Here is a 27,488-nt window from a genome sequence, read left to right as displayed (position 1 = left end):
CGTCCCCGGCAGGAGGGCGGGGAAGGCCCGCCGCCCGTCCCGGGGCTACGCCGGCAACCCGCGGGCCTCCCCGGGACGCGTGAGGGGCGCGGGAGCATGGGCGCTCTCCCTGCGGCCGCACTCCGGCCACACGCAGCCACGCGGGGACCCTCCAGCACTTATCGGAGCCATGCCCGGGCGGGGTCGGTCCGGGGAACGGTCCTGCGGGACCGGGGGAGAGGAATGGGCCCAGCGGCCCGACCCGAGCCAAGCCTAGTGGATGCGAGCCGAGCCGAGCCGAGCCCGTCGCTCGGCCGAGCCCGAGGCGGGCGCAGCAGGAGGCGGCGGAGCGCTCCGATCCCCGGGGGGCGGGCTCGGCGGGGCTCGACTCGGCTCGGGCTCGGCGGGGCTCCGGGCNNGCCGACCCCGGGCGGGCTCCCCGCCGCCCCGGCCCCTCCCGCCCTCCGGCAGCGGCGGCCGGCAGGATGCTGCCCTCGCAGGAAGCCTCCAAGCTGTACCATGACAACTACGTGCGGAACTCGCGCGCCATCGGCGTGCTCTGGGCCATCTTCACCATCTGCTTCGCCATCATCAACGTGGTGGTCTTCATCCAGCCCTACTGGGTGGGCGACAGCGTTAACACGCCCAAGCCCGGGTACTTCGGGCTGTTCCACTACTGCGTGGGCAGCGGGCTGGCGGGCCGGGAGCTGTCGTGCCGCGGCTCCTTCACCGACTTCAGCACCATCCCCTCGGGCGCCTTCCAGGCGGCCGCGTTCTTCGTGCTGCTCTCCATGGTGCTGACGCTGGGCTGCATCACCTGCTTCGCCCTGTTCTTCTTCTGCAACACCGCCACCGTCTACAAGATCTGCGCCTGGATGCAGCTGCTGGCAGGTACGCACCGGCACCGGGAGCACCGGCCTGCCCCGGGCCCGGCGGCGGGGGACGGAGGGGAGAATGTGGGCAGCGCTGAGCGTGCGGCACCGTGGGATCCCCGGCAGGGCTAGTGGGGTCCCTGGCTGCAGGGAACAGCGACGTTGCTCAGGGAAGCTGGGCTGGGTCCAAACACTGCAGGGCCGTGGATCCAGGATCCAGCCCGTAGTTTCTTGGGACACCCAGGCCAGGTGCTGGTGCTGACAGATGAGTGGGAATGGGCACCCGTTTGGGACACTGGCACCGAGGGCTCCCTGGTATCCCCTGGCCACGAGGACCACAAGGGCTGCTCCAGAAAGCTGGGCTGGGCACAGGTACTGTGTGTCCATAGGGCATCCCAGCCAGGAGCTGGCCCTAGGATGTCCCAGGCCTTCCTGGGACAAGCAGGCCAGGCACTGGCACTGACAGAGCACCACAAACAGGGATTGGCTCTAGGCACTGTCTCCCCAGGCAGAGGTTGGCCACAGGGAACATTGGGATCACTCAAGGAAGCTGGATGGGTACAAGCACTGTAGGGCCATGGGTCCTCTCAGCCAAGAAGTGTCCTCAGGACACTCCAGGGCTTCCTGGGACATCCAGACCGGGCACTGGCTCCAGGAATGGTCCCACCTACTCAGCACACTGGAGCCTGGGATTCCGCAGGCGAGGTCTGACCCCAGGGAAACATGAGGCTCCCTGGGACACAGCCAGAGAGCTGGATCAGGGACCCACCTCAGGTGACCCCAGAACAGGCACCAGCCCTGGGACACCCAGACAGTCTGGACAGTCTGGATGGTCTGGACCCTCAAGACATCCTGGGCTAGGAACCCACCTTGGGGCACTTCAAGGACCAGCATTGGGACACCGTACAACATGGCCTAGGACACACTGGATCAGCCCCCTGAATCCCTGGGGATTCAGACACCAGCACACCCCACATCAAGGACTAGCCTCCCAGTCAACCCCAGGGTTGTGGGGTTGTCCCTGAGAGATTCCCACTTTAGGGGAGCACCCAGCCCCCAAAGGGACCCCACCACTGGAAGAAGCCCTTGCATGGATCCCCCATCCCTGTAAAAGCACCCTTCAGTTCCCCCTTAAAGACAAATTGTACCAGGCCCCCTCTCTCCTGCATCATGAAAGGGCTGTGAGGATAGAGGCCTCCCCCAGCTCTCTCCAGTGCTTCCCACAGAGGTACACCATACATTTCCCTTGATGTCTCCCCAGACATGACCACTCAAGCCCAGTAATTAACCCCCCCCCAAAGTGACCCTGTCTATAGATCCTCCTTAGATCCCTCCACAAATGAAACCCCACTGAGGATGTACCCCAAGACCTTCACTCCTCAAAGTGACACTCTACAATAACCCAGACCTTTCCCCACAAGGGGACATGATGCCTATATTGGTAGGGATCCCAAGTATCCCCTTATGCACAGACTTCCCAGGTGTCCTCACACAGGGTCTGTCCTTTTGGGAGAAAGATCCTGAGGAATGATGTGGAGCTTCCATTGGTAGCAAGACCCTTCACTTCCTTCTCTGCACAGTTTTACACAGGTGTGGACAAACACTTACTCTCCACTGCACAGTAAGTGTGAATAGACCTGGAGCTTCCACTGGAAGGATCTACAGTGCCCCTTGTTCCTAATGGAACGACCCCATTCATCCCCTCTGTGAGAAGGGCCCCAGTCCTTGATGTGGAAGGATGCAGCCCCTCCATGAGGACTTTCAGCTAGCCCTGCTCTATCCCTTGCAGCTGGCTTGGGCTGGAAAGCTTGACCTCCCCTTACCCAGATCAGGACCACAGCCAGACCTGGAGCTGCCTTGGCTTATCAGGAAATTCCCTCATCTTTAATTTTCCCCGTCCTGAAGATTTATCAGTTTAAAGCAAGCTCAGAGCCCAAATCCTACCGATTGTCGGCAGCTTAATCAAGTGGCGTGGAGTGCCCAGCTGCTGCTGCTGCACAGGGAGCTGTGTGACAGCACTGCACTGGAGGCAGCCCTGGGTCTTCTCCCCAGTGCCTCCTGTCTGTCCTGGCTCAGGTTTGGGTGGCCATGACAGCTCTTTGCTGTTGTCACCTCTGGGTGCCTTTCACCTTGCCTTGGGGCTTGTCCTTGGTGACACTTTGCACCTTGTAATTACACGTGTTGCTGAAAACTGCATTTGTGGGAACCCTGAGTGCTCTTCTTGCCCCAGCCAGCCCAGGGTGCCCAGGAGCTCTCCCAGAGCACTGTGGCTCCATGGCTTCTCTGTCAGGGAAAGTCCAAGGCACCATTAATAGAGACTGGCCCTCCACCCTACCCTGAGACAGGACAACATGAGAGAGCTGCTGTCCTACAGGACAGGCTGGTGTTCTCTTCAGGGAGGGCCTGGATGCAGAGGTGGTGGTGTGGTGTGTCCCAGCAAGAGAGTCTTGTCTGGCAGGGGTCAGGCAGAGCCAGACTTCCCTGGGAATGTCTGAGGCAGCCACAGGTGGATTGTTACCTTGTGCATGGAGAAGGAGCTGCCATGACCTATGGAGAGAGTACCATAGGCCAGATCTTATGGGTAAGGCAGGAACACAGCCTGATGCAGGCTCTGGCACGTCATTATGGCAAACTTCAGAGATTCACCTGGCTGGGAGGTTGGAGAATTCTGTCAGAGCCGAGAGTTTGGAGGAGCAGAAAGGACAGGAAATTCCTCCTGCCTCAGTGAGGGTTTAGCTGAAGAAGGACTTGCACTACTACGGCAGAAGCAACTGTGAGGCCCAAAGTCTCTTGGTCTCACTGGTGAAAGCCAGGTGAGGCAGGTGATGGGCAGAGAGATGGAGCAGAGGTGTCCCCACCCATCCCTGTGGCATGGCCAGTGCAGAGTAAAGGGCTGCTGATTGTGAGCATGGATGGGCTCTTCAGAGGAGAAAAAACAAGTGCAGGAATGTGGGGGAGCAGGATGAGGAATTCCAGATCTCTTTCAAAAAAACAAAAAAACCCGACCAACTTTAAATCATCGATGTCTAATTAGTGGACAACAGTAAAAGCAGGGTTTAATTAAAGCTTGACAGAAAGCTCCAGCTCAAAAGCCACTGCCCCCCTAGGAGGAAACTGGATCTAATTAAGAGGAAAGACTCTGCTTTATCGCAAATAGAAATGTGGCCATCTGCCCTGTTCAAAATCCCAGTAACGCAAAACTGGAGATTTTGCTAAATCCTTCTGTTATAAAACCAGAGATGGGTCCTTAAAATGAGCACGTCAACAACTGTGTGACTGACAGCACCTGATGCCACCCCAGAGCTCCAAACTAGTGGAGGAGCACCTTCAGAAAGTTCCATGGGATGATGCTTGAAGAGAAATGGGCTGTGAGGGTGATCCCCCTTGGGCTTTGTCTGCAGGAAATCAGAGCATAGGAATACACCACGACCAGGCCACCCAGGAGCCTGAGCATTTCCTCTGATTCCCCAGTACTCTGCTGTAGCATGAGACACAGTCACCCTGTGAGTTTACTCTGAGCTTTGAAGAAAGTTGTCCTGGTGCCCAGCACTGATGCCCCTCAAGACAGCCCAGCCAGCTCTGTGTGACACTGCATCCATGTGCCTCCCATCAGGATGATCACCCTGAGTGGTAGCCAGGGTTGTTTCCAGAGGGCCTTTGGTTTTGTACTTACAGTTTATTGAGGGTCAAAATAGGCAGCCAGCTGAGCACACCATCCTGCTTGCATGGAAGAATTGACTGGCCATATTTTAAGGTGTTTCCCTGTGCTCCAGGTCCAGCAGTCATTGTGGTGAGACCTTCACACTCTCTCTGTTAGGGATACACGGCACATGGGGTGCCTTCCCACCTGGGGTCATGCTCTTGGCCTTAGAGCTGGGCTTTGTCCTTATCAGTGGCATTTTGGCATTGATTGTGCCATGTCCAGCCACCTTGCCTGATGGAAAATGTGGTGATACATAATCCATCTGAGCTCTTTTCTCCTTTGGGAGACTCCCTTCAGAGCTACACTCACCTCTTGGATGGGCCTTTCCAAGGCTGAGATCAGAGGGCTTCATCTTCTGCACCTCAGCTGTGTTTGCCACTGTCTCAGTGGGGACCCCTTGCATGGCATGGCTTTGGCTCATCCATGGAGAGGAGTAGTGAGGGAATTGTTGCCAGCTGCTGGGCTGAGCATGGTGGAGCTCTGTGGTGGTGTGGCCTCAGCCCCAAGGGAAGGCAGGAACTGGCCTGGGTGAGCCCTACAGCCCCAAAACCCTCCCTGGTTCTGGCAGCAATGCAGTGGCTCTGCTGAACCACATCAGGACAGGCTCATCTTCCTGACTGTGGAGACCCAAGTCCTTTCAGAGACTTTGAGGTTTCAAAGTACTGTTTTCATGGATATAAAAGTCATTCATTGAAATTCTTGATGAAAAAAATATGAGGCAGCTATTGCTGCAAACTGGCTTGAAGTGTAACTGGGACATCTGCTGAGCATGAGACTGCCCAGGGAGGTTGTGGGGTCTCTGGAGTCCTTCAAAACCCATCTGGACATGTTCCTGTATCACCTGCTCTAGGTGACCCTTTGCAAGAGGGTTGGACTAAATGATCTCCAGTGGTCCCTTCCAGCCTTAACTGTCCTGTGACTCTGCAGTTTATCCCCAAGCCCTTTCCCTGTCAAAGGGAGCAATATTGCCTGTATACCAACCACTTCCACCTGCTGACCTTGCAGCAAGAACAACAGCACCGCAACACCCCTCAGCATTGCTGAATTACTGCTTCCTGGACCCCAAAAAAAGCTTTCCTGAAGATTCCCCTCTTCTTCCCCTACCTCAAGGCTTGCAGAGGGGACAGGAGCAGGGCTGCAGCCCATCCCTTGCATCCGTGCAGCAGCATGCACTCCGCAGCAGCAGCAGCAGCGCTCAGTGTGCCCGCGTACTCGCGGGGAGGGGCTGAGCCGGGCGTCTCGTGTCCTGGAGCTTACATCCCTGAACTGTTGTTCCAGATAAAGTAACTGTCAGTTCTGATTCATACAAACTCATAACTCTATTCTGAATCCTGCTGATTTTTTGGCACACAAACAGCCTGTGGAGCAAAACGCCGTAAGGGAGCTCGTGTCTGTGTAAATGGCCGGTGCTCGCCGCACGCTGCCCTTAATGTCGGTCTATTTTTGAGGGATTTCAGCTTTTAGGGGGAGGAGGGGGGACTGTGTTTGTCCCCTTTCCTTTTGGTGCTCAGCTCTCAGGAGGTTTTCTGGTGAGAAGCAGCTACTTTAGACCCCAACAGTACAGCCCAGCCCCTGTTCCCTGAGTTTTTGGATGTGCTGTCCCCGTGCTAGGTTTAAAAAGCCCATTTTGGACCCAGTGATTGCTGGTTTTCCCCCCATTACCTCACATCTTCCCGTTTGTGTGTTCTGTGGTGGTGTGATGCTCTAGGGGAGGTCACATCTCAGCTGCAGGTCATGTCCTGAGCTCCTTCCACCCATGGCAGGCAGAAGCAGTAAAAGCCAGTTTTCATTCACACCTGCAGACTGAACTAGACAGAAAAAGTAATTTAAAAAATCAGGTTTTAATCCTGCAGGCACAGCTGCTCAGGACAGGGGCAATGGTACTCAGCAAACATGAGGGTTACTCAGACAGTCCAAATTAGCTAAATGCACCTTGTACCAGGAGATGTTGTCCTGCCAGGAGGAGCCTCCTCTTTCTGCTCAAATCTTGCTTCAGTGTTGCAGCCTGAGTCATAACATTGCATTCCCTTTGATTAATTTATTTTGTGAGGATATCAAAAGCCCTTGAGATGCCCATGTTGTTTCTAATGGACCTTGACAAGGGAGCACTGAGGAGTGAGAAGCCGTGAACCAGCTGTAAAGCCAAGAAATGCCAGCTTTATGGGGTCAGAGCCCCAGCCCCAGCAGGATCATCCTCCCTCTGCATGCACCCTGTCCCAGTGATCACTGAAATGCCTGCTCTCAAAACTGTCTTTACAATTGGAAAAACTCTGGAATAGGGAGTTGGAGCCCAGGCCCTAGGGGCAGGATGGCAGCTGTGGGGTATGACAGACCAGCCAGCCATTCTTGGTGGCACTGACAGTGAGGACTGGCATCACACACTCAGAGTAACAGGAATTAAAAGCAAAATGGACAGCAGTTGGATTTTTTCCTCTTTAATAGTGGCTCTTCATAGGAGTCATCACCTGGTGCTTTTCTTGTGGTTGCAAGGCATGGAAATTGGCTGCTTTAAACAAAACCCAAGGTTTTCCTACAGAATGGTGCTGTGGGCAGAGGGATGGGCAGGCAGAGCCCCAACCCTGCATCCCTCAGGCCTGTGGGAGAGGCCAGCACACAGCCTGTGGACCGTGTGAGGATCCCCTCCTTGTTCTTGCTCTGCTTTTCAAAGTCGCTCCTTGCTGCAGGCACGGGAAGGTGTTTCCAGGACATTGGGTGGCCTGGGGAGTGCAGAAAAGGGAATTGCTTGTGACAGGGCAGAGGACTCAGCTTGCTGCTGGGAACACGTAGGGCAGATGGGAAGGGCAGAGCACTGAGCTGCTCTTCACCAGGAGAGTGCCTGCCTTCAGTAGCTCAGCCCCACCTCAGCCACTTCCCAGGGAGCTGTAGAGTAGTGAGGGGTTTTTGGGAAGAGGCCAGTCACCCTCAGGCAGAGGCATTTAGGTATGTGTAGTGACTTGGGCAGCCACCTCTGTACAGCAGTAAATTTGTTGTTTAATTCTGTCAAATGGGCTGTGAGGGCATGGGCAGAGATCCTGCAGCTGCTCGGTGGGACAGGGCTCAGACTCCCTGGTGCAGTACAGAGCAGGCACAAGGGGATGAGAGGGATCAGAACAAGCAGACACAGGCTGGAGCCAGGCAGTGTCCTGGCAGTGGCCATCACTGCATGTCCTCTGTGACTGTGCTGTGACAACCCACCACATGAGTGTGTCCCACCTTTTTGAGCCACACTACTTTAGCCTTAAACCCTGTCTCTCCTGTCTTCCATGAGTGCCGTGGCATTGCTGCCTGTCCTGCCATGTTTGGGACCTGCAGATGTCCCGGGAGAGCCTCTCACCTGTGGTGTTTTCAGAGCAGTGAGCTCTTGGCAGGCTTCTGCTTTACCTGGGCAGCTGGACGCACCTTTACCCCAATAATAGCTCAGGAATGCAGGGGACATGACAGTGCCTGCAGAGTCCAGGGACAGAGCCAGGGGCTGCTGTTCTGCTCCTGTGAAGGACTGGCTGAGGGCTGTGCACAAGGCTAGGAGCCTGCCCAAGCCCTTGCTGGTGTAGGTAAAATTGGTGCCTGATGTTTTAACTCATAATTGCTTACTGTCTTGGGCACAGCCCCTGTTCTCCTTTGGGCCCAGAGTGGTTGTTGCTGAGGCTTGCTGCCCACCCAGACAGCTGGAGCTGCTGCTTTCTGTGCTTTCTCCCAGCCTCACTGTGTGAGGACCTGTGGTCCTTTCCTCCTCTATGATTTCAGCAGATCTCTTACAACCCTGCCCATTTCCAGGCTGGGTTGTGCCAGCCTGAGCAGTGCTGTGGGGGTAAACCCACCCCTTGCTGGGGATTGTCACTGAGCACCTTAGCTTGTTCCACAGCTGCACTGCACTGGGAGCTCAGAGGATCCTAAAATCCTCTTAGCATCTCTGCTTTCACAGGAACAGTCCCTGGCACAGGTCTGCTGCACCTGATCCCCTTTAATTCAGGCCCTCAGCTGAATTAATGCCATCCTGTTCCAAGGTGCCCAGGTCAGCATCAGGCCAGGCTGCTCCTCACCATTTACCATGCAGTGCATGGCGTTGGTGCTGATTGTGTTTCTTGCAGAGGGATGGTTTTGGGTTGGCCCAGTCCCAGACAGGCTGTGCTTGGCCGGGAGTCCCTGGTGACGATGTGCTGGGAACACCAGCTTGGCTCTGTGCAGCCCTGTGGTGCTGGTGTGGCAGCAGGGCTGTGCATTGCAGTAAATCAGCATGCAGGGCTTGCCACTGTCCACAGACACCTTTACCAAGGGGGTTTGTTGTGTGTGTGGAGTAAGAGACCAGGCAGCAGCTGCGGCATGACATTATGTGCCAGCGTCCCTGTCCTTTCCTGGGTGCAGTGTGATGCCCTGCAGGCACTTGCCTCCCTCCTGGGATTTCCCTTCCCTATGGAAAGCAGTGCAAAACACATGCCAGCACCCAGAAAGCTCATGCCAGACCGCCAGCTGCCTGCCTGCAGGGTGTTTGCTGAAAGGGATGGGGAGAGAATTTGTTACTGGTGTGGGCACAAACATCTTGCTTCTTCCATAACTCAGGGCAAAAGTACCTGCAGGGCATCGCAGCCATCATTACTATTTTTAGCTTTTGCAGCTGATATGGGGTGAGGAGCTTTTGTACTTGCTGTAGTCAGAAAAAGTCACCTCCTTACCTTGATAGTCACAGGCTTTGTCTTGGCATTTCCATCCCTGTGTTCCCTGATGTCTCTTGCTCAGCACAGAGTGTGCTGGGTGGGGGCCTGCTGGGAAGGTGACCCCTCTGGGAGTGGTGCTTGCAGGCTGTGGGGTGGTCAGGTGTGGGGGCTCCTGGGGATTCCACAGGCAGCATCCCTGCCTGCAGTGCACCGGTAGCTCCTGCCCACCTGCAGGGAGCTCGTAGTGATGAGGAAAGCCCGTGGGCAGCCACTGATCCTGTGGCTGATGCTGGTAGAAACCAAGAGCCTGAAGTCCCTACTTGTGCGTGGGCCAGGTTTGGGACAGCCCAAAACGCAGTCCCTGGGGCTCCTGAGGCAGTGGTGGCTGTCACCTGCCACGTTGCCAGGCTGTCGTGGGGCCAAGGCGGGGTCCCTGCCACACACGGGCTGCACTCCTGTACTGCCTGGGGCGCTCAGCACCAGCACTGCCACTCCATTGTCTCTGATGCTTCCCCTCCTCTCCCTTTGCAGCGCTCTGCCTGGTGCTGGGCTGCATGATCTTTCCCGATGGCTGGGATGCAGAGACCATACGGGACATGTGCGGGGAGAAGACAGGGAAGTACTCCCTGGGTGACTGCTCTGTGCGCTGGGCTTATATCCTGGCCATCATCGGCATCCTCAACGCCCTTATCCTTTCCTTCCTGGCCTTTGTTCTCGGCAACCGGCAGAACGACCTGCTGCACGAGGAGCTCAAGACAGAGAGCAAAGGTCAGCACCGTGCTGCTGGGGGATCCTGGGTGGGAGCAGCCTGGGGGGCTTGGCCCCTCTGGCAGCCTGGCAAGGGTCCCATGGGCTTAACTGGCACCTACAAGGCAAGCCAGGCTGAGCAGGGTGGGAGGAAGCTGCTGAGCCTCTGCCCTGCCTGACCTCTCTCTCTTCTGTTTCCACAGATTTTGTTGGCACTGCGGTAAGCCTTGAGTGTCACTGTCCTGCCCCTTGTCCCTCTGTGGTGTCTCTGGGTGTGGATGTGCTTAGTGTCTGCGTGACATGGGATGGGATGGGATGGGATGGGATGGGATGGGATGGGATGGGATGGGGGACCCTGGCTGTGCAGGCAGCAGGGCTGGGGGCAATGGAGAAGGGAGGCAGCAGGGACAGGGTGGCAGGGATGGGGACAGGCATATGCCTGGCACATGCAAGTAGCACGATGGTGCAGTAAGACCAGCCCAAGTCCATCCCCAACCTGCTGTGCTTTCCCTGCAGAGGATATAAGGCCGACCATCCGCAGCAGGACCCTCTTCCCATGGCCGGCAGCCTGGGCGCTCCCTCCCTGTCCCGCCCTTCATTTGCTGCCAGCGGCCACACAGCGTCCCGCGCCGCCCTGCGGGCCCCGGTGCCCGCGCCAGGGATGCGCCAGCCGCCCGCCGCATCCATGGCCACCTCCATGTCCACGCCGGCACCGCCATCCCACGCACCCTGCCAGCTCCGTACCCACCGCTGCCTGCGGGCCGCCGCCGGGGGAGGATGCCTCAAACCCGCTTTGTTCAAGAACAGAATCCAGCTGCGGTTTTGTTTCAAGGAAAAAACAGTCTTGGAGTTTTTAACAGATTTCTACATCCCCAGGACTCCTGACCTGCTGCCTCCCACCCGAACGCGCACCCAGTGACGCCCCGTGCCGGCCGCTCCGGGTCCCGGACCCCTCCCCACTCCCATTTTGTACAGCTCCGTGATCCTGTCTCCACAGCCAGGGGACCCGGTGGCCGGGATGGGGCCCAACCCCTACTTTTACATGTAAATTCATATTCTCTAAACAGGGTAAAGTGACTCGAGCCCCCTCTCCCCCCGCTCCGGGAGTCCAGCCCAGGACACGGTGTTTCCTGGTGCGTGGCTGGGCCGCAGGCTGCTGCTCGCTCCCCTCAGCACGGGGACCGCAGGGGCCTTGCTGCTGCCGGCCGTGGGACACCCGACTCGCGCCGCCGTTGAATGTAAGCCCTGGTAAGTGGGAGCAGCTGAACAGGCAAAACCCCCGGGCGGGCACAGGAGGAACCCCCGCCAAGACCCCTCCCCGAGCCGGCCGCGGGCTGTTGCCAAACGCCTTCCCTCCCCATCCCCATACGGTGCTTTATCTCCACTGGTGACAGCAAGGCTTTCCCTGCCGCACGGCGTGGCCGGGTGTACCCGAGCACTCCTGTCCCCGCCCGGACCCTGGCTGTGCCTCGCTGGCCCGCGGTGGTGGCGGGCGGGGAGCCGGTGGCTGCTGCCCCGGGCCACACACCGCCCCCGAGAGCCGACACCCCGGCACGGGGGCTGCAGCCTGGCTGTGGCTCTGCTGGCCACGCCACCGTGTGTGGGCTGGCTTCCCCTGGCCACAGAGCCTTGGGTCACCGCAGCCCTCGCAATGCAATAAAGTCCTCAGCACTGGCCGTGTCTCAGTGCGAGCAGCCGGGGCTCCTTGCAGGGCCCAGGGCAGGGCCCCCAGGGCTTGTTGGAGCCCTGGCAGGGCTGGACCCAGGCACTGGGCAAGGCCAGGGAGCAGGGCAGCGGGAGCAGGGAGCAGAGTGGGACCACGGTGCTGGGATGGGGCCACGGAGCGTGCAGGCTGCCGGGGGATGGCGTGAGGGGCTCCGCAGGACCCAGCGCCTCACCAGGCACCAGCGGCGGGCTGGAGCAGGTAAGTGGTGCCCTGAGGCCCTGCGGGGTGGCGGTGGGGGATGGAGCTGTGCCCAAACACCATCTGGGAGCCAAAGCCACCCGGGATGGAGTGCGTGCCAGCACTCTGCCAGTGCCCTCCGCCAGCCACGAGCCCAGCGGTGCCCACATCCCTCTGCCAGCTGCCCCCAGAACGAGGTCAACAGGAACTCGCAGCGCCGGGTCTTGCCAGCCGAATTGGAAAAACAAACCAAGAAAATCAGTGGAGAAAGGAATACAGTAGCTGTAATATATCTGTATTTTAGTACAAAGTTTGATACAGTGTTTCACAAAACCTTATTGAAAAATATAATTCAAACCAGACGAGCTTGGAGCCCTGTGTTGTGGGGAAGGTTGGGATGGGTTCTTCCTGGCCACCCCCAAAGGAGGTGGGAGGCCAGAGAAGCCCCTGTGAGTGTCTTGAGCTGTGGTAAGCTTGGAGCCCTGTGTTGTGGGGAAGGGATGGGTTCTTCCTAGCCACCCCCAAAGGAGGTGGAAAGCCAGAGAAGCCCCTGTGAGTGTCTTGAGCTGTGGTGGGGAGCCCACCCCGCAGCCTGTGGAGCTGAGCCTCCACCCCTTGGGCTGGCACACAATGAGGGCTGGCCAGAGGAGTCTCCAGAGAAAGGGTCTGTCCCACTTCATGGCAAAGCAGGGGCTGGAGCAGGATCCCATCCATCCCAGGGAGCCTTTGAACCCGTCCCTTCTGCTTGTCCACAGTGCATGATGAGTGCTCTGTCAGCTCACTGACTTACACAGACTGACAGGAAAATTCATGAAATTAATCAAAAAAACTCCTGAAATTAATTGAATTCCAGTGTCTTGATGGAAAAAAAATACGTGGCCAGTCAGTTTAATGACATGCTCTGGTAGAGGAGTGGGGAGAGCATTCCAAGCTGTGTGAGGGCAACATGGGGAGCTCGGGGACTTGCTTTGGCCAGGTCTGGCTCCCCTGGTGTGGGACACGCTCACAGCCCAGGTGAGCCCTGCAGATGGCAGAAGAGGCTGAGAAGAGCAGGGCTGGTGCTACCCACAGTTGCTTTCAGGGGAGGAGTAGTGGAGATGGAGCCACTCTTTCGGGGGACACAAAAGGACAGAATGAACCATGACAGACGCTGTTCCACAGTGTCAGGGGGAATGTTCTCACAAGTGAGGGCAGTCGAAGACCAGAAGCCATGGGCACCTCAAACCAGCACTTGCAGACACACCTGGCAGGAGCCACACCAGGCTCAGCCCATGTCAGGCTCCCTAAGGAAAAGGCAAGCAGTATGAAAACCCTGGATACCAGGTTCTGGCACACCAGAAAACAGGTTTTAAAGCAGGTGCAGTGGTGCAGGAGACATCCTCCAAATCCATCTCCTCCCCAAATGAGCTACTTGGGCAAGAAGAACAGCAGCAGCAGAGCCAAAAATCTCACAACCCCAAGTCAGGGCATTTCCTAAGGAACAGCAACTCCCACAGCAACTCCTAGCTTCACCTGGCAGAAGGCAGGAGGGAGGTCTGCAAGGCTGCTCCTGCCAGGATTTGCTTCCCCTGCAGGAGACAGGGAAGAGAGACATGCCCTCACCCTCTCACCCTGTGTCCTGGGCACCAGTGCTCAAGGTGGTAAGAAATTCAGCAATACGAGTTTTCAAGTTAAGTATTTTTATTATCAAAATTATTACATCTCTTGTGAAAGTTCAAATGTTACAGCATGGTGTAAAAACTCCACTAGAGTAAGAAGCTACAGCCCCCACCTTTCCTAGAGCTTTCCAGGGTCCCTCCCTCCTGCCCCCCTAACTGCGCCCGAAGGTGCTGGAGCCTCTGGGCAGGGCCCCCCTGGCCCCCTCCCGCCGCCTGGCAGGGCAGAGCCCGTCTGCCCCGTGCTGCTCAGAGCACGAAAGGGGAGGCTGCACCTCCAGGGCTAAGCCAAGTGAAGTTTACACCTATGTTATACAGTATACAGACACCCAACTGCGGGGTGACAAGTTCCATCCCAACAAGCTCACAGCCAGACAGTGTGAGAAAGCTACTCTTTGTTTCAATATTTTAAAAGTCTCCCCTAGGCTGAACAAACACCTGATTTCAGTTGTGAATTAGAGAAATCTGTAACAGTCCTAAAAAAAGAGGAAGAAGACTGTGCATCTGCAAGGAGAGGGGAGACAGACTCACAGCATTATGTTATCCAAGAGAAAGGAGAAGTTCCACTGCAGCACCAGGGATGACACCTGTCATATATTAGCTAACCTACTATGGTTATAACTGAATATAAAATTAGATAAATAAAAACACGCCCGATATTACAGTAAACAAGTGAGAAAGAAGCTGGCAATCGTATGGAATTGAACACACAGCGCACTGTGTCTGGGCTGGCTCTCCTGCCACGCTCGGCGGGTGACAGTGGCTGGGAAAGACCCCACATGGCACTGCCTGGAGAGCCTCTGGCTCAGCACAGACCGGGGTGCCCACCCACCACCCCACCACTGCCCCTTGCACCCCCGTGTGCCGCAGCATCCCTTGACTGATGAGCCCCGGCCATCCCCTGTGCGCTGCACACCAGCAGCCACAGAGCCCCCGGCGCGGCAGCGCGGCCCCAGCCGTGCTCCTGTTCACAGATTCCTTAAGCGACCTCAAAACCACTCGTTCACGACAGACTGCGGTGAAGCAGCACACGACAGGCACCCCGGATCCTCTGCAGCCACAGGCACACGCTCCCAACCCCTCCCGTGCTCTTTGCATCTGCGGAGACTCTCCTGTCCTGGAAAAAGCTCCGACGGCGGCAGTGGCGACCCAAGCCCAAAGGCAGCCGTGTGCGCTCGTCTGCTTGTGACTGGAATGATCGTAACGGATTAAAGCCCTCCCCAGAACGCACTGAGAACCTGACCTATAAAGAGATTGGAGTTAACTTCCCCCAACGTTTCCTTTAAACTGCTTTTGAATTCAGAACTGTGTCCGTGCTGCATGTGTGACTGTGGCCATGGGCACGGACCAGAGACAGAGGCTGTGCCACAGTCATTGCACTTGAACCATTTTCTTTTTTTTTTTTCTTTTTTTCTTTTTTTTCCTGTTTGTTTCTTTTTGCTTTTGCAATGTACCCATATGTCAGGGAACTGCTTTGCTACAGTCTCTGCCTCAGAGAAATCTGTGTTCTCCTACCAGGCCAGAGGCCAATACTGCTCACAAATCTCACCCGTGCATGTTCGACCTCAGCCTCTGACCCCTGGCACCCCAGCATCAGGTGCAAGCTTCCAACACCAGCCCAGGAGCCACTTCCAGGGGTGACTGGAAGGAGCTATGGGCAGTTTTGTCCTCCTGAAGTCCAGGCAGCCCTAGGAAAGTCCTGTTTGAGTCTTTACTCCAGAACCTTGAAGCTGCTGCAGTCTGTACTGATGGACGCTGCTTCCCCCGCGGTGCGGGTAGTGTTGTGCATTGGAAATCACTGCGCCCCGGGAGCCCTGGTAGAGAGCAGCCTGGCCCGAGCTCGGCAGGCTGATAGTCCGCGAGTCTGACTGTAGTGAGCGAGCGCTTTGGGGAGCGGAGGCAGAGCCCGACACGCCTGTGCAGGGCTGGGAGCCCGACTCCGAGGAGAGAGAGTCCACAGCTGTCTGCTGTGCCGGGCTGGCAGCCGCAGGGCAGCTCTTCCTCAGGAGGCTGCTGCTGACACTGCCAGAGTGCTGCTGGCTGCTGAAATACCCCGAATTCCCTGCAAACAGGGCAGAGGAGTCTGTGGAGACCGAGTGGGCAGGGCTGGAATATGAGGTGGAGGAGAGGGATGTTTCCGAGGAACCATGGGACAGGCTGTGTCCTGTCCTCTGTGCTGCTGCTCGGTAGCTGTATCCAGGAGACGGCGCCAGGTGCCCTCGGTACGGGGAGGAGTTCTGCTGGAGCAGGGTCTGTGACTCTGCCTGGGGACTGTCAGACTGCAGCAGCTGAACAAGGCATGTGGAAAAGAAGGAAAATGCATGTCAGGCTGAATTCCCCGTTTCCTACCCGCTTCTCATTCTAAGGTGCTTAGTGCAGCACTGTGAACAATGGCAGCTAAGCACTGTTTCCCTCCTTATTAAAGCTTTATTTCAGAATGGGCAGATAAGGTATGAAAGCATTTACCTGGTAGCTGTATCGAGAAGGACTGTAAACTGCTGGTCCTTTGTGGGCTTCTGGAGTGTCTCCTTCTGCTGCATCTGCAATGCACAGGCAAGATGTTAAACCTCACCCCGCCAACTGAGGCCACAGCAGCTCCCTCTCAAATGACACTGCACAGTCCAGCCTCCCCAGCCACCACCATTTCAGAACCAAAGAAACCCAGCAAAAGACAACTGGGAAACCTTAACATGTAGGAACAGCCACATGTGTAAGAGTGGCCACTCCCCTCACACCAGTGTGCTCTGGTTTATCACAAAACCCACCTGCCTTGGACCAGCCTGTCTGAATGACCACGCCTGGAGATAATGCACAGACACAGCCAGGGCTGCTCTGGCTCTTCAGTAGGATATGAGAGGCAGAAGATGGTTTGTAAGGATTTGTAATTTCTCACTCAGTCTTAGTTACAGGAATCCACATGGATACAGTTACATCTTAGGAGACTAAACTGCCCCTATAGAGGGCTGTCAGCAGGATCTGTGGTGGGTTTTCCTCAAAGGCAGATCCCAATGCTTCCAAAGACAGACATCCCATGCTGCCATTTTGGGGACTATGGTTTACAAGCCAACTGAGCTGCTACAAACAGAGATAGTCCTGGAACTCAGAAATGCTTGTTTTTCTAACAGGCCAAGTTGATGGAAATGCTTTGAGGTTTGAGGGGCACTGGCAGCATACAGCACACTCTGATCCACCTCAGATATGCAAGAAACCAAGAGGAATAAAATGTTTCCTGACAGAGTAAGCCTTTCTTGCACTTCACAGGTGAGCGAGCTTCTTGTCCTACCATATCACTGAACTTGACCTGGGGTAGGCAAGAAGCACTCAGTGCAGTGACACAGCCACTGTGCCAACTGTGTGCTTCAGCTGCTACCCCTGTAACCATGGCTGGTGATGCTGCTTTCTGCAGGAGGGGTGAAGCTGCTGGGACTAGATGATTTCACATCAGAGCTCTCCTGCAGACTAATGAGACAGAACTGTTTATCTGCAGCATCTCAGGGATTCTCAGCAGCCGCATCTGAAATGCCTTGGTGAAACAGTGTTGGTATTAGTATCAAATTTATATGACAGATGTGTCTCAGTCATGAAACAGGACACGCTGCCTCAGTCTGCTCTGTACTTCTGCCAGACAAGTCTGGCTTTGCCCCAGCTGCACTGACACAAGCATCAGTGCCAGTAGTGCCCATGGTTCTGCTGCCATTGTCCTCTCTGTGCTCCACCACAGTGCTGGCTTAACTAACACGGATCTGGATGTAGCCTTGCCTGTTCTTGAGGCTCAGAAATTCCCTCAGGGCACAGGCCTGCACAGAGACCGGGGCCTGGAGCTTCCAGCATGTGTCCTGTGCCACCTTCCATTTCTGAAATGTCACTGATGCAGCAAGGGGCTGTTTGGTGACATTCCAAGTGATGCCTTAAGTTTTAGCTTTCATATTTTTCAGATTCTGTACTGCTTTAGGGTGTAACTCTGAGCTTCATATTGCGTGTTAGCAAGTTCTCTGCACAGGGTAGGTAGACAAAACAATCCTTTTGCAGCTTATTCAAGGACAACTGTCACAAGCTTCAGGCCCAGAAAGTATAAACAACAGTGAACTGAAAAGAGAAAAACAAGGAGGATGGAACTTCTTAACCCAAAGCTATAATTGCACAATTAACTCCAATATGCAAATGGATTGAAGCTTATAAAAGTGAGAGACTTTTTCACTGGTCATTCATTTTGTGACCATTTTGGGTTCACACTTATAAAAGTGAGAGACTTTTTGACTGGTCATTAATTTTGTGACCATTTTGGGTTCACCTTGGTGTAGCCTGGCCAGGCTCTGGTACTGCCCAAGGTGTATCCATTAAGGCCTTTTAATAAATCCCTACTTTATTCTTTAACTCTGTCTAGCCTCTGTTCTAGGTCAGCCTTCTCAAGGCATCACAAGTACTGCAAGATGGCAAAATTCAGAAGTTTAGGGCATGTTTTGTTATAAAGTCATGCACAGAAAACCTGTTCAATTCAGAGATTGTTGTGATTAACAGAAGTCAAGTATGTGAATCACATGAAACCTAAATATTTCTGGAAGAAACTGTTTCTTAAAAGGCTGGGCATACCAGTAGGGCTACACAATTTACTGGCAGTGCCTGGTCCCAGAAAGAAACCTTGACAGGTTAAAGACTACTGAAAGACTAAATTACAAATGGTAAATAAACTATGACCTTTCTGAATTTGCTTTATGTAAACTTAAAAGCTAGAGCCAAATGTTCCTCCCCCATTCTCAATACCTGCACAAGGGAAGGACATGAATAACTGCTTTTCTTGGCTGTACTGGCCTGTGCCAACCTAAAGCATATATGAAGTGACAGGTTTTGCTGAGAGCAGCTGCAGTTCTCAGAAGCGTGCAATGCACACAAATTCCATTTCATTGCTACATGCCTCATCAGCAAACCCTCCAACTTTGGGATTTTTTAGTTCCTGTTAATATTATCTGTTCCAGCAGCAGCAAGTGAAAATGTGCATCTTCATAACTCCTCCAGGTGCTACCAGGAACAGCAGGGACTCAGCCACCCATTTGTTTCACTAAGAAGCACAGCAGCAAATGGGGGAGGGGAGGTGGCTCAAAGAATCTAAACAAGAATCTAAACAAGCTGCTGAAGAAATTGCCAGAGCAAGCAAAAAAAGAAAAAAAGTACTTTGCTGTGCTAGGATGAAGGAAACAAGATGACTTTTGTCAGCTGCAGCATTAGGATTTCACAACTCACAATGGGATGGGCTTTATGTAACAAGAAAGAATTTATCACTGCAGATGAAAGTGAAAAAGGAAAACTCCATCCTAAGTCTTGGGTGACACTGAAGAGCCAGAGCTGTACAAGTTACACTGGGCAAAGACCTGTTCTAAGAGCCTGGATTTTGCCTACCCCTCCAAAAAATAACCAAGAAAACCACTTCCAATGGTATGGGAAAGACAGGGAAAAGACTCCAAGTGGGGTCCCATGAAACTGTGACATATTTGATAGGGAAGAGGACTTCCTCTCAAGACTAGATGAAGAAAAAGCACTGAAAGAATGTGCTTGGGTGTACAAAACCAGGAGAACTCCAAATGAGAAGTCAATTTTCAAAGCTGGTCTCAAACACACCCTACTGCAGTCAGATTTGGAATGAAGGAAATACATACTTGCCCTAAAGTGCTCAGAAACAAGGTAATACACTTGTCTGCATGTTCACCCATTGTCCATTAAATGACAGCTCTTTCAGAGCACAGGAAGTGCTAACCCATCTGTCCAAGGACAAAGAAGCTGTCCCTGTCAGAGTCAAGGTGCAGGCAGTCTTCAATTCAATCCTTAGAAAAAAATCTAGAAGTCTTCCAGGTCTAACAGGAGAGGGATACAGGCTCAAGCAATATCTGAATAACAGTAAAGTTTGGTTTGCAGAAGGCTTTGATAATGTTAAAGATGAAGGTACAACTAACCAACTTCACAGACAACTTGGCAAAGTTATGCAAGCACATCATTTCCCACAAGCAAACATCCCCAAGTTTCAGTCCTACCTGCATCTCTGTCAAGAGCAGAGTCCTGGGGAGGGGAGGATTCGTGTCTCTGGGACACCTTGGCACCGCTCCGCAGCACCTTCTCCAGCATCCCCCGGCCCTCCCGCAGCCTCTCCACCGACGTCGGCACCATCCTGCAACAACAGCCCAGGCACAGCTCAGCACTGCTGTGGCACGGCTGACAGCAATGCCACCAATGCCACCAGAGACCACCAGCTCTTTAGATGGATGAGGAACAAATTCCTGTAATGCTTCTGCCATGTAAAAACCTCCAGTGGGATTTCAGCCTGCTGGTCCCTGCTGCCATGATGCCACTGCCCTCAGAACACCCAAGTCTTTAATCAAAAACATGGTATAAGCATCCAGTTCAGTAAATCACCTAGTTACAGAAAAATTATTTTGAGAGTCAAACCTTTTTTTGAAAATCCTGGTATTGGCTTAAGATGAACTGCAGTTATTTTGCATAATTATGTTCATTCAAACTAAGCAGAAGCAAACTCAAGACCTTCATGATAATACAGTGCCAAGACAATACAGTTGGATTCTGCAATATTCCTGAGCAGAGCTAGCTGGGCCATTTTGCCCACTAATGCCACTTTGTCATGTTCATTTTGTAGTGTGAAAACTTTCCACTCAAGATTATGCTAAATATTGTTCCATTTTATAAGTGTCTTGTCTAATGGTGACAAAGAGGTGAAGTTCAGGGCTTTCCTAAAGCCAAACTACTGAAGAAAAACAAGAGCTACAAGACAAACCTCAGGCCCCTGAGTCAACATTCCATCTACCACACACAGAACCATCCAAATCCCTTTGGAAATATGTCTTTTAATCTAGAGACAGCATCACCATGACCAGGGACTTACAATGCCTTTGCTCTGGACACTGATGAATTTGTGCCTTAAAAATGCCTGAATTTAAATATTTAGATTATATTAAATGCATTGCATATGATGGAAGCATGCATATTAACTGATTTCTGTATTCAATTTTTATTAAGATATATTGAAAACTGTGCTTTCCATTAGGGTTTTTTTAATATTTTGTTTGCTTGGAGACTTGTTTTCTGCAAGGCTGGGTTTACTGGGCAGCAGCACATCTGTTTACATTGTGATGGCTTTATCCTGGCAACTGAAATAGACAAACCATTGTGGTTTTCTTTTTTTCTTTTTTTTTGGTAATGAATACTATTCTCAATTATTGCAGAATTCAGCAAAAATCTGGAAGACTCTACACATTAAGGCATGGAATTTGAGTTCCCACCAATTTCTCTGTTCCTAATATTATTGTGAATGTCTGGAAATGTATCTGATATATAAACACACGGAGTGAAAGACGAAACTGGGTCACTTTACCTCAGTAACAGGTTCTAATATATTTTTTAAAAGTAGAAAGTGAGTCTACGTTTGTCAGCCGTGCCCATTAAAACTCAGACACCCAAGAATTTTAAAGGCAGCAAATCTGCTTAATCCCACTTCAAAACATATCAGCATGGTTTCAACTTTATATCCAGTGTCCCATAACAATAGGATCTTTATACCCACACAATACTTACTCCTGAAACCATGTGGGAAACTGAAGCCAGAGCAGGAGCTGCTGAGGGAGCAGCAGATGAAGCTCAGAGAACACAAAAGATGGTACTAAAGCAAGGATGCCACACTGACACCTCACCCTGAACTAGTTTTAGTTCATTCAGCTGGTTGGCCTTTTTCCTACTCTTTCACAGGCAGAAGGAAGTAGCAAAGGAGGAGAACAACATGGGCTATTACCACTTTTATAGAATATTTGAAAATAAAATAATGATGATAAACTAATCATTAGCAGACTGCCTCAGCTGTGGCCAGTCCCAATATCTGGCAGAAGGTCCTCTGGTAGACAAAAAACTGTCAGAGAGGTAAAAGACAAATTGTTTCCATTAAACTCTGCTTGAAAAGTGATGGAAAAAGGAAGGAAAGAGATCTATTATTTCTCCAAATTCACCAAAGTGCTTTCAACACAAACTTCACACTTCTCATTGCCCTCAGCACTGCTTTGAATTTCTCCTCATGCCACCCCCTGCCACTACCCCAGCAGTGACTCAACCATGTATGTGGAGATCAGCATCAGAAAAGGGGGCGTGTGTCTGTGTGTGCCTTTCTGCTGCTGGTGTGCACAACCAGAACCTGACCCCAGGGCAGCAGAGCCAGGGCCCTGCACAGATCCAGTCAGCAGAACCTCCCAGCCATCACTGGCACCATAATGCCATCATTGGCAATTCAGTGCACTCCTTCATGTTTTGGACCAGGTTGGACTTTTTGAAGACTTTTCCCCATACCAAACCTTCTCAGGGTAACCATGAGAAAGATGGTTGGTCCATGCCTTAGGCATGCCACTGACCAGAGTCTGGTAAATTAGCAAAGCTGGAGTTGTTGCACGGTCCCTGTTTCTCAAATGCAAAGCTACAGAGGCCTGTGAGCTTTCCTTCAGAACAGGAATGGACTCAGTATCACTCATGTCCAAGAAGAGTGAAGGTTCAGCTAAAAAAGACCTGCGTTAGACTTTAATTGCTTGGGTAAGACCTTACAACCCAAGACCTCAAAATGGAATCTGTGGAAGAGCAACAACTGCTTGAGTTTGTACCTTTCAATACAGATTTTTGATATCTAAACCAAGAACTAAAAGACAGGCTGAGAAGAGTGCTGGTATCCTTCACAGCTGTTTAGCAATTATGAAAGAGAACAATACCAAGAGACCCAAATGAATCCATCCCACTGCACATATTGTTATGGAAATGCCCCCTGGGGAGCTCGGTCCTTCCCTGGAGGGGAATCTCAGGCTCGCTTGGAAGGATAACACTCACCACCTACTGCTGATGCTCTCCTGGGATTTACTGAGCGACGACGAGGAACTGCAGCCCCTCGAGTCTGGTGGGCTGATGTCCTCTACGTGAGGCAGGGAGGGATGGGAAGGGGAGAAGCCGCTCTGGGGGGAGGAGGGCGTTCGGGCGGTGCCGCCCGCCGGGCCGCTCCCGTTCCCGTTCCCGTCCGGGTCAGCCCCGGCGCTGCCCTGCCGGCTCGGGGGCCCCGCGCCGCGCCCGGACTCGCCGCCCTCCTTGGCCTCCTGCTTCCGCTTGCGGTACTCCAGCAGCGACACCTGGGGGAGCAAACACAGCCGTGGGCCAGGGAACACAGAGGAACAGGCCCACACACCGTCCAGAAACACCTTCTGGGGCTGCAGGTAAAACGTGAGAAGGTATATTGGGATTATCAACTCCCACTGGATCTGCAGGCGCTCCAGAAAAGAGCTAAGTGGTGCAAGTTCAGACTGCCATGATCACCCTCCTTTTACTTGCTATGACCAATACATCAGTAGAAACATCCAGCTCGTTTGCTTCTCCAACCACCTGGATTTTCACATTACTTCAGGAGATGCATATTCAAGCAATAAGCTTCTATAACCTCCCTCCTCTCAAAACACTCCATACAGTCTCTCTGGTTCGTGACATTATGTAACTTTTTTTCAGTATTTGTACATCCCCAAAACAAGTAAAAGGAGTCTTCTTTACAAAACTGGTATCTTTAGTGCCCAGTTCATCTGCACTAGTTCAGCCACATTAACACTAAAAGCTTGGCAAAGCCTTGCACAGAATTTTAACTTGCTTAGAGCAGGTTCCTGCTATGAAGGCATTGCAAACTTCAGCCCTACCACCAAAACAAACTGCTTGTAGCTAAGATAGAATGTGTTTTGGGCAAAGCAGTCTCACATTTATCAAAGACACCAACCAGAGATACAGCAGCGTTGGAACACAAGGTCAGCAGAACCAAAAAGAAACAAATATTTCCAGCTGGGCACTTACCTTTCAGCATGCCTTCCCTCACAGTTATTATAAGGTAAGGAGCCATAAAGGACTCACAGAAGGCAGCTTTGCTGAAGAATTTATCAGCTATGACTCAATGCCCATACAGAAGGCTTTATGATGCTAAAATATTGAACAGGTTTTTTCCAAAAGTAACTCAACATATGAAGGTTTTAAGTTAAATGTAATTTGAAAATAAAAAACAAAGAAAAAAAATCAAGAGACTCCAGAAATGGAGTGGAAATAAGATATTCCATCCACCTGGACCCTTATACAAGTGATCTGAGTTACCACACTTGCCATAAAAAAAATTCCCAATACAGGAAAAGGCACTGATAATTTGTCCCATGAGTACCCATTTTTATCACAGCACTACCTTGACTGAACATTTTACCTCAGTTTTAGTCCCATGAGGGTCACTGGCCTGCTGTAAGAAACCAGTAAGTATTTGCTTTTGTTAAACTATATTCCTGTGTTTTAATTTCAAAGAGCTAAAATTTAAATAACCTTCATCTTATTTTTGTTGCAATGTTATGGAAATGTTCTGATATGTTGTAGTAAACAGCCCGTGTTTTCTTTTGAAACATTGGACCCTCTTTCCCAGTAAGGACCTTTTTTGTCCTGATAAATAACACCTCCACCAGCTGTACAGCTGCACTGTGTTATTGCTTTGGGTCTTGTCTCAGTTTGACAATCGTTAATGAAAGCTGCCAGCATCCTGCTCTTTCTTCTGTGATCCCAGAAGAGGTATTTGCACCATGGTGTCTTTTTTTCCTCTTCTCACATCAAAATCTTGCCTAAAGGGTAGCTTTCTCTCTCTCTTGTAACAACTGTTTGCACCCAGGCACTGGATGCCTGGCTAACTGGCCCAGACTCTCTCTGTTGTCCCTTTGCAGTAACCTGAGTGGGAACAGTAATCCTCACAGCAACATAAGAATTTCTTTCACAGGAGTACTTGCCTTCTTCCTTTGTGGCGGATTCTGGGGAGCAGCTCTGGTGCCTTCAGCAGCCCTCTCACTGCAGGGGGACATGGACCCATGTGCTGTCTCTTTGAGCAGCCCTGACTCGTGTCTGCTGAAATACCCTTCGGCAGGAGAGCTGCAGCATCCTGCCTCCGAATTCATGGGCTTCCTCTCTGCCAGAGGAGGAGAGCCCCGCAGGAGCCCATCCACACGCGGCATAGCGTTCAGTGGGGAGAAGGCATACATTAAATTAAACTCTGTCCGAAAAGCCTGATCAGAGCTTCGTAGCAGCATCTGTGCTTCCCCACTTTTCCCTGGGAAGTTCATCTCTGAAGTAGAGTTTATGGAGGATTGTGGAGCCACATCAGAGGATGCAAAGCTGAGCAGCGACGGCCGTTCCTGGCAGGTGTTTGCACTGGAATCCAGGTAGCCACCCTTCAAATCCAGGTCGGATCGGAGGCAGACCTGGGAAATCCGAGAAGGATACAGGAGGGGGTGGGTAGTCAGGAAAAAGGTCAAGCAAGGGTAGGGAGAGAAATTTCAGTCAGAAAACCTTCTGTACAATGCCAGTTTTCAGTTTCCCCGTTCCTTTCTGATTATCCCTTTGGTTCTTTCCTGCACTGTTCTGCTCATTCCACAGGGGAATGACTGAGACTAAACAATGATCAGTTCAGCTGTCCAATACAGGATGCCCCTTCCCCTTCAGCAGTCTTTCTGCAGCAAGAGGATAAAGCTCAACACTATCCCCAGGCAGTTAATGAATTAAACTCAGCATTTTCAATTGCCTCATACATCAGAGGCTTACTGCTCATACAGAGAAGTAGCCAGGAGAGAACAGAACAGACCTGCTGTCCTTCTGCTGTTTTATTAGCCAAGTTCTTGCCTGTCCCAAGTCAGCCACTACCAACTTCCTAACAATAAAAGACCCAGGACCTCTAAGCCATTTGTTTTCACTTATTGTGAACTTTGGAAATATCTAACAATAGTACATTCATTTAATTTTTACTGCATTTTTACATTTCACAGTTTCCAACAAAACCACAATGGCATCATCTTTGTGCTGTCAGAGTTTGTGAAGCACTAGGCAATAATACAACAGTATATTCATTTATCTACTTAAAGTGCCAAAAACCCTCCAGGGCAGCAGAATAATCATCTCCTTCACCACATTAATATGTCAGGATCTCAAACAATGAGTATAACTGACAAGATTTCATCCTCTTTGCAGGACTACAGCACAGAGGGAAAAACACAGCAGCACCAGGCACCAGCTCTGCCCTCCTGCTGTGGCTGAGAACATTTCTCCTGCTGTATTACAGCTCCAAGTAATCCACCACATTGGAGATGAGCACATATTTTCTACTATGAAACAGTCACTGACTGTAGTTCATCTCATCTTTTACAACATGTCAGGGTAAGCAAAATACTACATTTAACCATCTCCTCAACATTTTCAGTCTGCAAGTGAGTATGTGGTAAGTCAAGGCTGAAGAGAGCAGGTCAGGAGTACCACTGTGTGCTTGTAAGTCAAAACTAGTGGTGAATACTCTCCCTTTTCCAGCAGTCGTTTGGCCACTACTCAGTAAATTTCACAGACACTCATGGGCTGGGCTGAGCCTGAAACTGATGATGGCAATTCCAGGGTCTCGCCTGCACCTCAGTAGCTGAGACATACTGAGTCTTTGCACTGATTCCCACAAATGAATCAAATTCCAGTCTTAAATTTTTGTTGTGATAACCCTGAAAACTCTCCTCAGCCCTAATATGACTGAAGCTCCACCCTTATTCCCAGAGCCTGACACTCCTCCCTCCCCTCCCAGCACGTCCATAACTACCTCAGGTGACATGGACTCGGGCCTATGCGCAGGGGAGCTCTCGGGGGAGGACACGTTCTAGAGGAGGGAAAAGCATCTAGTTATTCATCTACTTCCAAAGTCAAGAGGCAATTACAATGTACAAAAGCACACAGGTTAGCAATGGCTATTCTAAACAACTGGCCCCAGCCTGGACAGCATCATGGTTGGTTAAGTAGTTTCTAAAGCCTCCTGGAAGCACAGATAGAACTGGGTTACTGCATCTCATGATGCAACTTAGTACCCAAAACAGAGCACATGAATGTTAAGAAAAGCAGCAGCTACCTCTGTATTTCTGATGCTGTCAGACAGATTTTGCACCACGAAGTATAGAGAAAGACACTTATGGTTTTTAGTCTGAGAGCATGGGAGAGAAGAAAAGCCTGGTTTAGCCCAGAAAGTAAACTAAGATTCCCCCAAAGACTAAGTTGACCTTTCATAGACATAAACTATAAAACAAACATGTCTCTTTCAATCCACTGTGGACCACCTTTCCAGCTCAAGTCAAGAGAAGAGGTGTGAGCAGCCAGCTTTATGAAGTGTTGTATCATCTGAGCACCTATATCAGTGAAGGCAGTGTGTGCATGTAACAGCACCATTAAGGGCTCTTCCCAAGCACTTCCCTTTCCATGCTACTGAGCAGACCTAAAATAGAATCAGAGAGGCAGGATGCCCAGAGCTATGCTGCTATCAGAGAAATACAGCAGGAGTCACTGTTTTCTGTAAAGCAGAAAACCTCAGAAAATGGAGGAATCTCAAAAATTTCTTAACAAGAAGTTCTGACAAACTCCACAAAAAAAGCAGAAGCAGCATGCTTTTGGCTGTAGTGGGGCTGTGCCCTTCCTGACACTCTTACGAATATGGAGGGGCCAAGCATCCTCTAAATTGCATGCACTCTAAAAAGATCACAAAATTGAGTCTGAAAAACCTTAATGTGTAAAACCAAAGAACAGAGTGGAACACAATGTGAAGTAGCACTACCATACTCTGGGTTACTGAAAGCTGTTTGGGGAAAGAGGAGCCAAGGATGCATTACAGCCTCTGAGAAATGGAATACTTGTACTCTTTAGAAGTGGCAGGGATTGAAAACACCATTGGCACAGAGATCTGAAGTGGGGGAGATGATTAAAGGTCGCTGAAAAACCTGAGAAATTGGGAGTTACTCTGCAGAAATAGAAAAAAAAAAAAAAGATAAGACTAATGTTACTGGTAGCTACAAAGTGAGAAGAGGCTGGGCTGTAGCAAAGTTTGACATTTCACAGAGCAGGAGATCTGTCCAGAAGTGAAGTAGAAGAGGAAGGCAGCAG

The 27,488-nt window shown here is 51.8% G+C and overlaps 2 protein-coding genes across 3 annotated transcripts in view; one reads left to right on the top strand and one right to left on the bottom strand.

Annotated features, from left to right (window-relative positions):
* The first annotated feature begins 388 nt into the window (after positions 1-388).
* LHFPL4 (LHFPL tetraspan subfamily member 4) lies at positions 389-12,219 on the top strand. Its single transcript, XM_039733972.1, has 4 exons — positions 389-870; positions 9,738-9,974; positions 10,157-10,173; positions 10,470-12,219. The coding sequence occupies exons 1-4, from the start codon at positions 465-467 to the stop codon at positions 10,476-10,478; spliced, it is 669 nt and encodes a 222-aa protein (XP_039589906.1). The 5' UTR covers positions 389-464; the 3' UTR covers positions 10,479-12,219.
* A 1,299-nt stretch (positions 12,220-13,518) lies between these two features.
* The window catches only part of SETD5 (SET domain containing 5), a 65,439-nt gene continuing 51,469 nt past the window's right edge, over positions 13,519-27,488 (bottom strand). For both annotated transcript variants that reach the window (XM_039734018.1, XM_039734017.1), the window contains 6 exons: positions 26,164-26,220; positions 24,326-24,793; positions 22,371-22,663; positions 19,535-19,668; positions 15,978-16,051; positions 13,519-15,799 (listed from right to left, as the gene is read on the bottom strand). In XM_039734018.1, coding sequence (XP_039589952.1) covers positions 15,200-15,799; positions 15,978-16,051; positions 19,535-19,668; positions 22,371-22,663; positions 24,326-24,793; positions 26,164-26,220 — 1,626 coding nt within the window. In that variant the 3' untranslated portion in view covers positions 13,519-15,199. The remainder of the gene's footprint in view (positions 15,800-15,977; positions 16,052-19,534; positions 19,669-22,370; positions 22,664-24,325; positions 24,794-26,163; positions 26,221-27,488) is intronic.

Source organism: Passer montanus, unplaced genomic scaffold (genome assembly GCF_014805655.1).
Source record: "Passer montanus isolate IOZ18808 unplaced genomic scaffold, ASM1480565v1 scaffold9, whole genome shotgun sequence".
Lineage (NCBI taxonomy): Eukaryota > Metazoa > Chordata > Aves > Passeriformes > Passeridae > Passer > Passer montanus.
Note: the sequence above shows the minus strand (reverse complement) of the source record. Positions and strands in the feature narration are given on the sequence as shown.